The 16,228-nt window shown below is 44.3% G+C and overlaps 1 protein-coding gene across 14 annotated transcripts in view; it reads right to left on the reverse strand.

The window, feature by feature from the left end:
* Positions 1 to 826: 826 nt before the first annotated feature.
* Positions 827 to 16,228, reverse strand: part of SLC25A26 (solute carrier family 25 member 26) — a 110,872-nt gene continuing 95,470 nt past the window's right edge. For 9 of the 14 annotated variants that reach the window (XM_078776832.1, XM_068114171.2, XM_068114169.2 and 6 more), the window contains 3 exons: positions 13,520 to 13,584; positions 6,753 to 6,826; positions 827 to 1,408 (listed from right to left, as the gene is read on the reverse strand). In XM_078776832.1, the coding sequence (XP_078632958.1) occupies positions 1,255 to 1,408; positions 6,753 to 6,826; positions 13,520 to 13,584 (293 nt within the window). In that variant the 3' untranslated portion in view covers positions 827 to 1,254. The remainder of the gene's footprint in view (positions 1,409 to 6,752; positions 6,827 to 13,519; positions 13,585 to 16,228) is intronic. The other 5 variants (XM_078776838.1, XM_078776835.1, XM_068114175.2 and 2 more) reach the window with 1 other exon arrangement.

Consider the following 16,228-nt stretch of genomic DNA (forward strand, 5'->3'; position numbering starts at 1 on the left):
ATAAACTGCTGGCCGAAAGGAGCAGGACACCTAGCTCGGCTTCACGCTATTGAAACCAAATCCTTCAGAATCATTGGAATCTCCCACGATGAAGCTGATTCTTAGGGCCTTTTACTCGCTCACCGCAGGTGTGAGTAGGTGGTCTTTCTGTCTTCTACCGACTCCTCTCCGGCCTTGCTCCCCCTGCTCTGTCTGTGCTCTGTCCCCAAATATTCCTACAGGTCGCACAAGATCTGCCAGCAACCTTCTTATGGTTAAACTGCCAAAATCAAGACTCTCTGCTCACCTTCACTCTTTCAGTCCCTCTTACTCCTGCTTCTAGAACAAACTCACACTCTTCAATCCCACTTCTCCCTCCTGGTGTTTAAAACCGCTGTTCACCACCATCTCTTATCGTCCCCCATCCAAAACCTTGATCTTTTCTACCCCCGTTAATTCACCCCAGATCCACTTTTTTGAAATACCAACCTCTTTCCTGGAAGTCCCAGGAGAGTCCATGTGTTTTATACCTCTCCCACCGCCCCCCCCCCCTTCCCATGCCTTCTCCCCCCAAGCCCTCTCCCTCCCACAGATCTCCCGTTGTCCATGTTCTCTACTGTTGTACTTGTGTGCTTCCATCTCTCTCCCCATCTCGTCTCCCGCTCCCTTTATCATGTTTTATGTGTCAGTTTTTTTTTGGTGATTAATGTTAGCTCTTACACGAGCCTCGATCTTGTATACAAAAATAAAATAAAAATAAAGGACAATTTATTACATGGACAACAAGGACATTCGTAGACAATCAGCAAATCAACACAGACCTTTAAGGAATCATACACAACAAAGATAAGTCACAGTTCTTTTAATTTTTGTCATCCAAACTGAGATTTGGGATATTCTGAATTTAGATCAAGCTCCACAAAGTCCACAGATAGTAAGTATGAATTTGTCTTTGTTTTAAGACTCGTTGGAGAACGACGTCCAACTCTTCCGCACGTTATATGCTCAGGCATCCAGTGAGATGGGCAAAGTGGAGCGTTAGACTTGAATCGACAATCTTCAATTCCGGTGGAGTGAACCCATTCCATCATGAGCACATCACACAGTAGCCCACTCAATCATGAGCACATCACACAGTAGCCCACTCAATCATGAGCACATCGCACAGAAGCCCACTCAATCATGAGCGCATCACATGGTAGACCTCCCCATCATGAGCGCATCGCACAGTAGGCCTCGGATAATACAAGGCATGCAAGTGTGACATGCACCTCATCATTGAGGGCTTATACCAGTACTAAGATTGGTGCTGGCTCTGTGCCTAGATGTATGGATCTGTAACAGTTGCCCCAATTTTTGATACGAACCGAGGAAGATGAAACCACCAACGCCGATCCACAGCACACGTGGCAGAATACCGGCAAAAAGCCTGCACACAGGAACGCGGCACAAAATCTGTACGTGAGGGTCATCATACTCATACTGTAAATAATATGGCATTTGTGTTTGTGTATGTTTGTGTTTGACGTGTGCACTCCTCGACTGCTGGGCAGAATGAGTCAAAATTTTGAGGTTGTACTTGGGCAGTGCCCAGGAACGTTTTAGGCATTAAAAAAGACTGCTAAGTCTTTAAAAGCTACTAAGTAAAAGTAAAGACTTAGTAAAAGTCTTAGCTAGACTGCCAAGTAAAAGTCTAACAACTGCCGGTGTGTGCCCCGGTTTCGAATAGGTACACCATATCCCTGCGTGCCGTAAGAGGCGCCTAAAGGGTTGGCGCCAGGAAGGGCACCCGGCCATTAAAAAAAAACAAGAGAAAAATGACCACAGTGTGGTCACCAGCTGCGACGTGTAGAATCACGAGGATATCCGTTGCAATATGTTCGTACCTCATACCAACGCACGTCCGAGTGTATGCGCATGCGCTATTCAAAAAGGCACCCCAACAACAAGAACAACAATGCAGTCCTCTCATAGAGCTGCTCGTCACAGCTAAAAACATTGCCTCAAAAAGGGAACCATGATGATTGTCATGGGGCCCGCAAGGCTCTAACAGAGAAATGGCCTTAAAAAGGGAATGTATTTTTTTTAGTCTGACAACGGCATAGCCGGGATTGGTCTGCTGAGTTGAGGATATACTGGTCCCCCAGCCATGTGAACTGACCTCATTCTCTGATTGGTGGACATTTATGAGGGACATACATACATACATACACCGGCCGGCCAAACGCTGTATAAGACGGCATTGCCTTACAGGCTATGCCGTAGAAATATGGCTGCCGAACCACTAACCCTAACCCCCCCTCTCCTGAGTTAACACTCGGTGGAAGCACCTTTGACAGCAATTACAGCTGTGTGTCTGTTGGGATGGATCACTACCAACTTTGCACACCTTGATTTGGCAATATTTGTGCATTCTTCTGCACAAAACTGTTCCAGCTCAGTCAAGTTGTGTGGGGAGCGTTGATGGACAGAAATCTTCAAATCATGCCACAGATTTTCAATTGGATTTAGGGCTCTGACTGGACCACCCATGGACATTTATCTTTTTGTCTCTTAGCCACTCCAGTGCAGCTTTGGTTGTGTGCTTCGGGTTGTTGTCATGCTGAAACGTGAACTTCCGTCCAAATTTCAGCTTTCTTGCAGACGGCAGCACGTTTTCCTCTAGGATTTTTCTGTATTTTGCTCCATCCATTTTCCCTTCTATTCCAACAAGTGCCCCTGTCCCTGCTGATGAGAAACATCCCCAAAACATGATGCTGCCACCACCATGCTTCACAGAAGGGATGGTGTTCTTTGGGTTATGTGCTGTGTTGGGTTTACGCCAAACCTAACATTTTGCATTTAGGCCAAAAAGTTCCATCTTGATTTCGTCAGAACACAAAACGTTTTGCCACATGGCTTCAGAATCTCTGGAGTGTTTTTTTTTTTGCATACTTCAAACGGGACTCAAAGTGGGACTTTTATGCCTCAACCACCATTTCAGTAATAGCTTCCTTCTTGCCACCCTACCATACAGGCCAGACTTGTGGAGTGTTTGGGATATTGTTGTCACATGCACACAGTGATCAGTCTTCACCATGTGAAGGCCTGTAGCCCTTTCAAAGTTGCCATTGGCCTCTGGGTGTCCTCTCTTATCAGTCTCATCCTTGCTTGGTCATCCAGTTTGAAGGGACGGCCTGATCTAGGCAGCGTCTTGGTGGGACAATAAATACGCCTTCCACTTATTAATGATTGTCTTGACTGTGCTCCACGGGATATTCAAGGCCTTTCAAATATTTTTTATACCCATCCCCTGATCTGTGCCTTTCCACAACTTTATCCCGGAGTTTTTTGAAAGCTACTTGGTGCTCATGGTTGAGTCTTTGCTGTGAAATGCACTACCCAGCAGAGGAAGCCTACAGGAACAGCTTGTGACTTTTTCACATTTTGTTGCGTTACAGCCTGAATTTAAAATGGAATAAATTTTAAATTTTGGCACTGATATACACAAAATACCCCATAATGACAAAGCAAAAACATGTTTTTAGAATGTTTTACAAATTTATTGAAAATGAAATGCAGAAATATCTAATTTACATAAATATTCAACAACCTGAGTCAATACTTTGTAGAAGTGCCTTTGGCAGAGACGACATCTTCGACTCTTCTTCGGTATGTCTCCCATTCTTCCATGCACATTTGCTCAAGCTCTGCCAAGTTGGATGGGGAGTGTCAGGGAACAGCAATCGTCAAGTCTTTCCACAGATTCTCAATGGAATTCAAGTCTGGTCTTTGGCTGGGCCACTGAAGGATTTTCACATTCTTGTTCTGAAGTCATTCCAGTGCTGCTTTGGGTTTATGCTGGGGTAATTGTCCTGTTGGAGCATAAATCTTCGCCACAGTCTAAGTTGTTTTGCACTCTGAAGCAGGTTCCCTTGAAGGATTTGCCTGTATTTGGCTCCATTTATTTTTCCCTCCGTCCTTACAAGTCTCCCAGTCTCTGCCACTGAAAAGCATCCCCATAGCATGATGCTGCCACCACCATGCTTCATGGTAGGGATAGTGTTTGATGGGTGATGAGCTTTGCACAGTTTCCGCCAGACACAGCGCTTAGCATTCAGGCCAAAGAGTTCAATTTTCGTCTCAAACCCAGAATCTTTTGCCTCATGCTCTCAAAGGCTTTCATGTGCCTTTTTGCAAACCCAAGGCATGCTGTCATGTGCCTTTTTCTCAGGAGTGGCTTCCATCTGGCCACTCTCCCACAAGGCCTAGATTTGTGAAAGGCTGCCGAGACTGTTCTTCTGAAAGGTTCTTCCATCTCAGTCAAGGAACTCTGTAGTTCTGTCAGAGTGGTCATTGGATTTTTGGTCACCTCCCTGACCAAGGTCCTTCTTGCCCGGTTGCTCAATTTAATCAGACTCGTGAGATACCCGTGCTACGCACGGGTGGGAGGCCAGAAGCAAACAGGCAATGCAGATACGGCGAATGCGAAAGCATGAAACCAATAAATTCCACATTGCTGTATCACCTTCAGTCACATGTCAGACATGGACAGCAAGTTCGTGAAGGACTTCCATGAAAAACGTACCGGTTCGCAAACAAACGGGAACGTTCACGTATAGAAACATCGATCATGGGACCGTGGCGAATCTGCATATGGCGATCTGTGAAGTTCACGTTCAGAAAGTAGAAACCATCACGGCATGTTGTCATTTACGTGAACTCGATATCTCTTTTTTCATTCCAAACAACATAACTCCAATTAATCACAAAAGAAACTTTTAACAACATTGTTAATGTTTCCTTCATTGTAAAAACTACCAAGTCAACAGTTAAAAGGATTTTGAGCCGATAGGTGTTAGGGCATTGGCAAGATCGATGGAGACAGCGATCTGTTAGCTTATACACCGCCCCAATAGCTATGTGGAATTCTCTCATGTAGAGATTAAACCCATTCTCATGTAGAGATCATTTTAACTTTGGCCGGGGTCATTATTTACTTTTAATGACGTTTATATACGAATCAAAAAGAAGATAATTGGTTTTGAGTCGTCCTTTCCGCACATCTCGTGGGATTGTGAGTTGGACAGACGATCGTGATGGCGGGGAGGGGGCTGGCATTCTCTTAAGCAGGGATTAAACCCATGTCCTTATAAAAGGTCTTTGTCCGAGGTCACCGAGTCCGATCGGTGCAGCCGTGCAGCGATCGGTGCAGCCGTTTGTGCGGCACCCAGGAAAATAACGTTATGCGGGAGTCCAAACCTGAAAATGCTGGAGGCCAAAGCTGAAATTGGAAAAACAATACAGCCTATTTTACTCTAGGTCTAGGGGATCCCAGGATTACCCACCCAAAATATCGTTGCGATCGGTTCAGCCGTTTTTGCGGTACTTTCGAATGGACAGACAGACAGACAGACAGACGGACAGACGGACGGACAGACATTTGGTGAATTATAGTAAGATGGCCAGCTGTCGGAAGCGTCTGGGTAGTTTCATACTCTTTCTATTTCCTAATGATGGTGCTCACTGTACTTTTGGGAACTTTCAACACTCTAGAAATTGTTTTATACCCTTCCCCAGATCTATGCATCCTCACAATTCTATCTCTGAGTTATATGGACACTTCTTTGGACTTCAAGGTCGAGTTTCTACTCTGATATGTACTGTCAACTGTGGGACCTTGTATAGAAAGGTGTATTTCTTTCTAAATCACGTCCAATCAATTGAATTGGCCACAGGTGGACGCCAATCAAGTTGTAGAGACATCTCAAGGTATGATCAAAGGAAATTGGATGCACCTGAGCTCAATTTGGAGTGTAAAGCGAAGGGGTTGAAGACTTGTTAACTCAAGACATTTCAGCTTTTCATTTTTAATCAATTTGTTTAAATGTCTAAAAAAAAATTCCACTTTGATGGTATGGGGTATTACGTGTAGATCAGTGACAAAAATAATTTCAATTTAATCCATTTTAAATTCATGCTGTAACACAACAAAATGTGAAAAGAGTTAAGTGGTGTGAATACTTTCTGAAGGCACTGTATCATAAGAAACCAAAAACATCATACGTACATGTGGGTGAATTATAATCATACATGCTAATGCACTCCTACACCGGTGGAAGAATAACTCAAAAGCTCCATGTCATCGAAAAAAAAAAAAAAAAAAAAAAAACTTGCAGAAGTTTAACAAATTACTCAAACGCCACAATTATCTGTTATAATCTAATATATATATATATATATATATATATATATATATATAAATAAATAAAAGCAACGCTCACCATTGCTAACTCAGCAAAGCTGTTGAAACAAATTATACAATGTCTGTTGCTGACTCTTCCTTCGTGTTTGGTTCATAATTTATCATGTTTCATTTGTCTTTCTTGTTTGTTTTAATGTGCCTTTTTATGTCAAAATTGATAATCATATTCACAACACCATAATGCCAAGAGTACATTTATATAATATCATAATACAGTACAACATAACAAAGTTTCCCCACAACCCCCTTTACCACTCCAATAGGGAACAAGCGTTTTTCTAGTGCAATGGATTCTTCCAAATTTGTACGCAGGACTTGGCTGCTGGTTGCATCATATCTGGGGGTGCAGCTCTGCCGTTGAAGCCGTACCTCCCCCCCCCCCCCCCCCCCCACCATGTAGGTCAAGATTGCAATTTAGCATTTGGCCAGGGTGCGGTCAAGCAATCGACGACAATTTTCGAAAGGTGCCTCGGGCGGACGTTGTTTGTGTCCAAAATTGCGAGAGACAGTACATCTCAAGGATCCTTACCCAGGCACGCCTTGTGTTTTGTAGACATTCACAATCACTGGTAGAACATTCCCCACTGCAGTATCGGACTGTGCCTGGAGGGATACAAATACACCCCATGGAGCAATGTGGACCACCAGCCTTTTATATGCTGAAAATAAAATTCTGATTCCGATGTATCCTACTCTGTTACAGAGCACCACTCGTCAGTGCTGCGAAGCAGTTTCTTGGCAAAGATTATATACCGAGTAGTTTGCAATTGCCGACCCACTTTATAGAAAGCTTTAAACAGGTTCATCCCTCCCACCCCCGAAGTAATGTGTCAGCGCGATATGCACCACACGCACATTACATGCAACATTACAAAGCTCTAAAGAATACCCTCAATGCTAAAACATGAAAGTGTCTAACAAAATGGAAAGAGGGAAACACCAACAGCAAAGTAGTGGAGACAGTGAGAGTGAGGTCGAGGGGAGGTTGGGGGGGAAGAACACGGGGGTTAACAAGTTGTATAAGCTGAATGAAAGCATGAATAGGAAAAGGGGGTGGTGGGGATGAAACAGAAAAGAAAAAAACCAACTGACAACTGACAAGAGAAAAGAGATTATGGAGAGGGAGAAAAATCACAATAACCTGGAAAAAGGGAGTGCTTGCAAATGGGGTCATTTGGGGGGAAGGAGAGCTCCTTAGGTAGTGAACAGTGGTCTTGATGCCCTGGAGGGAAGAATTGAGCTGAATGGACTGGAGAAGTTGGTTCCACAGGTTAGAAAAAGATTGACAACTGAGTGGAAGTGAGCAGCCAGTGAATGGAGGGAATGAACAAGAGGGTTACTGGCAGACCGCACGCGCCTTGCAGAAACCTTGGAGCCAAGAGAGGGCGGAGGGTACAAAACCAAAACGGAGGCCGCAGAATACAGAGAGAGGTCAACAACCTCTAAGCGATGTTACGGTAACAGGCCAAGGCACTCAACTTCATCATTGGAGATTGCAATGATTTTGAGGGCCTTCCTTTACATGGCATCAAGAATGGTGAGAGCAGTATTCCATCGAGCTGTGAATGAAGGCCTTATAAGTTGTCGACAGCTCAGACTGGCCAAGGAAAGACATTGCACAATGAAGGACGTCATGTCGGCAGCTGGCTTTGGAGGCCATCTTGGAAATATGGTATGCCCAAGGAAGATCATGGCTGATGATGATGATGCCCTAAAGGTTGAGTGACTTATCCTCTTCAGGTGGTTTGTTTAGGAAGTATGGTTTGTCAGATGGTCTTTTTGGAGTGACAAGGTGAGTGTGTGGGATTTGTCAGGGTTGAAAGACACTGCAAGTGTTGGACCAGCTCCGGAAATCTATCAAGGTCTGCAGACAGGGATGAGCGGCTGCCTGCCCGTCTGAAGGATGAGAAATTATATGACAGGGGATAATAACATCAGCAAAGAGATAGGCAGGATTTTCCAGGTAATCAGAAAGATCATTGATGAAGACGAGGAAAAAGACTGGGCCCAAGAGAAAGCATTTAGACACTCAAGCCTTTAGAGGGAGAGGATCCGATTAAGAGCTACATGCTGACTGCGGTGGTCGAGGACGTCAGTGATCCGTGATAGAAGGTGGCCTTGGATGCCATAAGCAGAGAGTTTGGAGATCAGGGTGGGGTGCCAGATTGCATTAAATGCTCGAGATATGTCCAAAGAGATGGCACTGATCACATATGTCTGTGATTGAGGGCCTCCATCCATTGTTGGGAGAGTATAAGCGGCATGTCCAAGTTAGCGACCCAATCTGAATCCAAATTGATGATCTGATATCAGGCCTTTGGAGAAGAGGAAAGATTTGATATTAACTGCAATGATAGATTCCATGACCTTGCTTATAATTGGAAGCAAGCAAACCATTAGGCGTTTTTTAAAAAGGATCCTTTTTTTCGAAGATGAAGATGAAGATGTTTGTGTATTGCAGTGATGTTGGCTAAATTCCAGGCAGACGGAAACTGACCCATAGAGAATGATCGAGTGAACAAAGTAGAAAGAGGATGAGCAAGAGCAGCAGAGTAAGTTTTAGAACACCTGCACTGATACCGCCTGGGCCTATCGCAGAATCAGAGTCGAGCTTTGCCAGAAACCCCTCCACCTTCTCAGGTGAGAAAGACACAGTATCGATGAGCAGTTGGGCACAAGAGGGGAGGGTAGGTATAGGTAGTGAGGTGTTGAGTACACAATATTTGAAAGCAAACACAGAATTGAGGCATTAAACCTTCTCCCAAGCAGAGTCATCTGTAGTGCCATTTGAAGTGAGATAAGGCAGGTAGGGGGAGCATACTCCAGAGACAGACCTAACAAGGCACCACCACATCTTTGAAGAAGGAGACAGGTTTTAAAATACAGCATTGAGTTTGGGCAGATATTGTTTTTTGTGTGTCCTGAAACTGGACACACACTTGTTTTGGGTTTCGTGTAATCATCTCAGGTTGCATTCAGTCGCATATGCTTTCCAGGAGAAGGAAAGTTATATAAAGGCAACCACCTCACCACATTACACTATGTATCAGGGGTGAGAGGGTGGGCATGATAACTGCAGAAAAAATGGTATAAATCTTCACACAAGGGAGAGCAAGCTTGTGGGGAAGTATTACTATCAGGAGAGGTAGAATTCCCTGCTAGTCAGCCAGAAATAGCGCTTTGCATTCAGGCCAAAGAGTTCAATTTCCATCCCATCAGACCACAGAATCTTTTGCCTCATGCTCTTAGTCTTTCTCTTCCCTGACCAAGGTCCGATTTGCCTGGTTTCTTAGTGTAGTAGGAAGACTAACTCTAGGAAGGCTCTGGGTGGTTCCATATTCTTTCCATTTTCTAATGATGGAGCTCACTGTGGGAACTTGCTTGGGAACTTTCAGCACTAGAAATTGTTTTATGTCCTTCCCCAGATTTATGCCTCCTTACAATTTTATCTCGGAGGTCTACGGACAGTTCCTTGGACTTCATGTTAGAGTTTCTGCTCTGACATGCACTGTCAACTGTGTGAGCTTATTTCTAAAGGTGTGTTTCTTTCCAAATCATGTCCAATCAATCGAATTCACCACAGGTGGACTCCAATCAAGTTGTAGAGACATCTCAAGGATGATCAAAGGAAATTAGATGCACCTGAGCTCAATTTGGAGTGTCATAGCAAAGGGGTTGAATACTTATCGACTCAAGACATTTGAACTTTTCATTTTTGATTAATTTGTTTAAAATTCTGAAAAAAAGAAATCCACTAACATTATGGGGTATTATGTGTTGATCAGTGACAAAACAAAATCTCAGTTTAATCCATTTTTAAATCAGGCTGCAACACAACAAAATGTGAAAAAAGTCAAGGGACCACCACCACCATCTCTTATCTTCCCCCATCCAAAACCTTGATCTTTTCTACCCATGCTAATTTCACCCCAAATCCACTTTTTTGAAATACCAACTTCTGTCCTGGAAGTCCTTGGTGTCCTTGGTGTCCTTGTGTTTTATACTTCTCCCACCCCCCTTCCCACGCCTCCTCCCCCCAAGCCCTCTCCCTCCCACACATCTCCCGATGTCCCTGCTCTCAAATGTTGTGTTTGTGTGCTTCCCCTTCTCTCCCCATCTTGTATACCGCTATCTCTTTTTATATATTTTGTTTGTCTGTTTGATTTGTTTGTGAAATAAATGTTAGCTCTTTCATGAGCCACGATTCTGTATGCAAAAAAAAAAAAAAACTTTCTGAAGACACTGAAATACAAGCAGAACATAATCGACAGCAGCAAAGATAAATACAGAACAACTACTTAGCTTTTTGGGAACAGATGACTCAGAGAACCAAGAAGTAACCACGACCAGGAAACCAGAAGAAAATGGAAAAACATTTGGATGACAAGTTCATGGTCAGCATGATTACAAGTTCAACACGGGTTTGTGTTCTTTCGACATCCTTGTGTGAACTGCAGATTATTTTGGAATGTCATCACAAAGCTTTCAACTCCTGAAAGCACAGTTGGACAGGTCACCGTCGACACTGAGGTTACTTTTAAGTTACTCACCTCTACTCTACCCCCTCACCCCCATTCCCCAAGCCTGGCGTTATCTTAACAGTTAAGGTGGCTGGCTTAAGATCGTAGGGTCTTGAGTTTGAGCCCCCGTCGTTCCGTTGAAATAACACAAGGTGGGGTTGACGCAGCCTGTCATCCTTCCGCGGTCAGCAAAATGAGTACGAGCTTACACTGGCATCAGCGGCACAGCCACACTTCCTGAAAATAATGCAACCAGTAGCCACAGCCTGCATGCAAAACAACAACAGCTCCCCCCTCTAGCTCGCCACACCATAAACAAGGTTCAAATCACATACCCAGATTGCAGTATCTGCAACAGCTCTTTCATAATTTGGACCCTTTCAAAATGGTCCACCTATCACAATGTTACCTGGTTTCCATACCATCTATGGAATGCACTGCACAAACGCACTTTCCACCTGACCGACACACCTTTCATGCTTGTTATTCAAACCATCAAGACTTACACCATCCTGAAAACTTTTCCGAATATCAACATCGCATTCTGGTCACAAAACATCCGGAAATGGACGTGCTATTTCATCATTGCTGGATCAAAAGTTAAAAAACACAAAAATCCCATCATTGATAAACAATGTCAACCTCTGAGAGACTTTTTAAAATGCTGTACAGACAGCAAAATATCCACAGTTGGATTGGAGGATATACCTAATTGTCGATTCTCAAATGGATTCCCCAGTATTTCTTTGTTTGGGGATGGGGAGCGGAGGGGGGGGGGGGGGGGAGTTGGGGTGGGGTTGGGAGGGCAGATGTACCTGTGTCCACCTGTGCAATGTTATCAGCAAGTTTAAGGCCCATGGCATTGTAGCCAACCTCACTGGACGTGGCCGCAGCAGAAAACTTGATCGAAGATTGCAGCAAAGAATTGTTTGAATGGTGGAGAAAGCACCTCAATCAACTGCCAAACAGATTCAAGCTGACATTCAGACAGAAGGTACGACAGTTTCAACTCGCACCATCCATCGCCAACTCAATGAAAGGGGGTTCTATGGAGGACCTCACTGCTGAGAGAGAGAGAGAGAGACATAAGAAAGCCCACTGGAGTTTTCCAAAACACACCTGAACAATCCAAAATCCTTCTGGGAGAATGTCCTGTGGACAGATGAGACCAAATTAGCTCTTTTTTTAAAGCACATCATCTCTATGTTTACAGAAAACAAAATGAAGCCTTCAAAGAAAGAACACCTTCCCTACAGTCAAACATGGAGGAGGTTCAGTGACGTTTTGGAGTTGCTGTGCTGCCTCTGGCACCGGGTGCCTTGAATGGGTGCATAGGATCATGAAATCAGGAGATTACCAAGGCATTTTGGTATGCCTTGGTAACCTTGGATTACCAAGCAATGTTAAACCCAGTGTCAGAAAGCTGGGTCTCCTTCGAAGGTCAATGGTCTTGTCGCAGGACAATGACCCCAAACACACTTCAAATGAGTCTTTAACAGAGATTTGAAAATGTTCACATTGTCGGCTTTGTATGCATGCATGCTAGTCAAGAAAGTAAGATGCAAGAGAGCAAGGTAGTCCAGAAAATGATAGGCACTTCCTGTCCCCTCTTTCCCTTTTATTCCTTTTCCCCCTCTCCTCCCTCTCCTCCCCACATAAAACTACTTTTCTGAACAAAGATTATTGCAATAAACAAAATCCGATTCTTATCTTGGACTGAGAGAAAATCATATCAAAAGCGAGGGGCACGGTGCAAATCACAAATTACACAATGTAGGCACTCAAATGTTGTACTAGGTTACGCACAATGTATACACACTAGCGGGCAGTGCACTAGTGCGTGGCGCAAACAATGGAAACAAAATGGCTACTAATTCCGGGTTGTCGTAACTCTCTCTATACAGGGACTCTAGCAGAGACATCTGGTGTGAAGCAATGTCCAACATGACCAGTCTACTCTTGCTACCCACACCAAAAACTCACTGAGCAGCCATGGGGATAAAAAACCCACACCAGTGAGGGTAATGTTGTTAATACAACAAGACTTCACCCACTGAGACACTGTTTGTAGCATACTCTCCCTCCTATGCAGTGATGTCACAATTAAGGCGTAAATCCAAGAGCCGAGGCAATCCAGTTGGGCCATGGGTGATACCCAGCAGCCAAAACGTTTCTGCAAGTCCAAAAGCCATATGGAAACAGGTAGGATCCCATACGCAGACCTGGGGAACTGGTGGAATCCAATATGCAAACTGTGGGAACAGGTGGGATCCCATATGCGGACCCAGGGAACAGGTGGGATACCATATGCAGACGGTGGGGAGAGACAGAGAGAAGGGGAGGGTGGGACAGAGAGAGAGAGAGGAGTAGGAGTAGGGGGGACACTATAGGGGGTGTAGGAGAGAGTGGAGGGTGGGGGAGATAGCATAGAGGAGGGGGAGGACGTGAAGATGTGAAGCAATATGCTATGGTCTCGATGGTTTGTAAAAAGTACCTCATTTATTACATATGCAAATATGGCAGAACTTTTGGCTGTCCTTCCACCTCCACTCCCTTTACCCCATATGTACCATGCATGAGTCTGTCTCTTACTCGTATCTTCTCCAAAAATTGTCCCCATATGTACCCACTCCTCCCACACTAAATATATGGCCCCTAATAGTAAGAGTGAACATTTGTAAGTAAGAAATATTGTGTAGGACTGAATCAGAGCAATCATAAAGTGACACTTTTTGGAGTTAGAAGATTATATGTATATATACTGTATAGTGTATACCTCAGCAAGCATGATGCGTGTCTTGGCAACATCCAATGGGGTTGTCAGGGCTGCAGCAAAACCACCTGTTGGACATCACATACAAACTAGTCAACCATGGTGTTAAGGAGATAATAGACTAAGGACAAAAGACTTATGCATAACAAATGTAGAAAATTCAAGGCAGACAAACTTTTCAAACATCCTAAAAAGGTCATGTGACCAAGTTGAGACAGCCCGTTGGGCATGAGGAAGGGTAGGCCTAACCCACACCTCCTAAGGACACAGGGAAGTGACACCCCCTTGGAAGGCACCACAAGCCCAAGCACCGAGTCAAGTAGGGTGCAGCTGGATTCCTGATCAGGAAGAGGGTAAGCAGGCCACTATGTAAGGTAGTCCATTACTGCCTTGATGTATTTATTACCTCCGCCACCAAAGGTGGATGGAGGTCATGTTTTCACCCCTGTCTGTCTGTTTGTTTGTGAACAAGATATCTCAAAAGGTTGTGGACGGATTCGGACGGAATTTGGCAGAAAGGTAGTGTGTGAGACATGGACGAAATTATTAGAATTTGGTGAAGATCCGGATTCGGATCCGGCTACTAGAATTTTAAAAGTGATTCTTCACCATTGGGAGATCGGACCAAAAACGATACATAGCAGGATATCTCAAAAAGTTGTGGACGGATTTGGACGAAGTTTGGTGGACAGATTGGGTGTCTGACAAGGACAAATCGATCCGATTTTGGTGAAGATCTGAATATGGATTCGGATACGAGAATTATTTTATTTTTAAGTGATTCTTCACCATTGAGGGATTAGGTGAAAAGTGATACATAACATGTTATTAAAAAATGTTATGGATGACTTATGACTAAACTTGGTGGATGAGTTGGTTAGGTGACAAGAACAAGCTGATTAGATTTTTGTTCAGGTCTGAATCCAGATCCGGCCTATCATTGGGATACAAAACAAACTGTTCAGCCTGGCGGAGGTTTGCGCTCTCTACTGAGTGCCACTCTAGTTCCCTTTGTGGTTGAGCAGTAATGGACCCAATGCTTCATTAGTCACTCTCTCCAAAAGGGCTCTCTCCAAGAGGGGAAAATCTAAAGATGCTTTCCAATAAGTTGTATTAATGCTGAGGGCCTCTTGCTCATATGTGACCATGCCATGTAACTAAATGACTCATGACCCCTTCCTTTAGGCTAGTCAGCACTATCGGCAACCATGATGCTGCAACTGATGGGGATGCCTCTTCACAGTGGTTGCACCTCCCCAATTCAAGATGGGGGAGGAGGGGGGGGGGCAAATCTTTCCAACTCTTCCGTGCTGCCCGGATTTGTTAGTGCAGCAGCAGACCCCACCGAAAACGAGGGGTACCCCAACCTGAGGTACAACATTTGTCCTCATATGTTAAATCACAGCCTCGGGTCTCAGGATATTGAATATGACGACATTGCGGAAACCTATGCGAACTGAGACATTCATGTTTCCATAGCAACCAACATAGCGACAGCCATGCCAGTGACGTTAACGAAACCAACACTCCCCCCTTGGAGCATCCTGAAACTTGGAATAATGTGACATAATACATTGTGGCACAAATTGATGAAGTAACGTTGTGGTGCCCACGTTGGTTGCCATAGCAAGAATAGATAAATATAACAAAATACCCGAGCAACTGCACACCTAACACCTGTGATGTGTTTTATTGTCCGCTTGATAATTTATCAAAAAATGTTAAATCTGACTGTCTCAAACAAGGACGCAATCGTTTTGTACATGACATTAAATATATATGCACTAGTTACATTGGAGACCACTGCAACAGAGTACCACACGTGACAATTCCCCATGATAGTTATTACAGTGAGTCACTGAAGCCAGACAAAACTAGGATTGTACATTGGATTATCATGAACAAAGAAAACATGGAGTGTTCCACACACAATAAAACATATCATGGAAGACTGCACGGCCCTGGCTTTATGTAAGCAAGAGGCACGCTCACAGGAGTGACCCAGAGGTATAAACATCTTGGATGTGAGGGATCCTGCGATGGAATCATTGGAATCTCCTGTGATGAAGCTAACTCCGAGGGCCTTTCACTCACTCACCGCAGGCAGGTTGGTGGTCTTTCTGTCTTCTACCGACTCCTCTCCTGCCTTGCTCCCCCAGCTCTGTCAGTGCTGTCCCCAAAATATTCCTACAGGTCGCACAAGATCTGCCTGCAACCCTCTTATGGTTAAACTGCCAAAATCTAGGCTCTCTGCTCACCTTCACTCCTTCATTCCTCTTTTCTCCCGCATCTGGAACAAACTCCCCCACTCCCTTCAATCCCACTCCTCCCTCCAGGTCTTTAAAACAGCTGTTCACCACCATCTCTTATCTTCCCCCATCCAAAACCTTGATCTTTTCTAGCCCCGCTAATTCACCCCAGATCCACTTTTTTCGAAATTCCAACTTCTTTCCTGGAAGTCTTTGCAGTGTCCATAAGTTTTATACCTCTCCCACCTCCCCCCAAGCCCTCTCCCTCCCACAGTTCTCTCGATGTCCCTGCTCTCAAATGTTGTGTTTGTGTGCTTCCCCTCTCTCCCCATCTTGTCTACCGCTCCCCTTATTTTGTGTTTTATGTGTCGGTTTGACTTTTTGTGTGATTAATGTTAGCTCTTTCACGAGCCTACAACTTGTATACAAAAAAAACAAAAAAAAACCATAATTCTCTGGATCA

This window comes from Myxine glutinosa, chromosome 4 (genome assembly GCF_964187855.1).
Source record: "Myxine glutinosa chromosome 4, kmMyxGlut1.1, whole genome shotgun sequence".
Lineage (NCBI taxonomy): Eukaryota > Metazoa > Chordata > Myxini > Myxiniformes > Myxinidae > Myxine > Myxine glutinosa.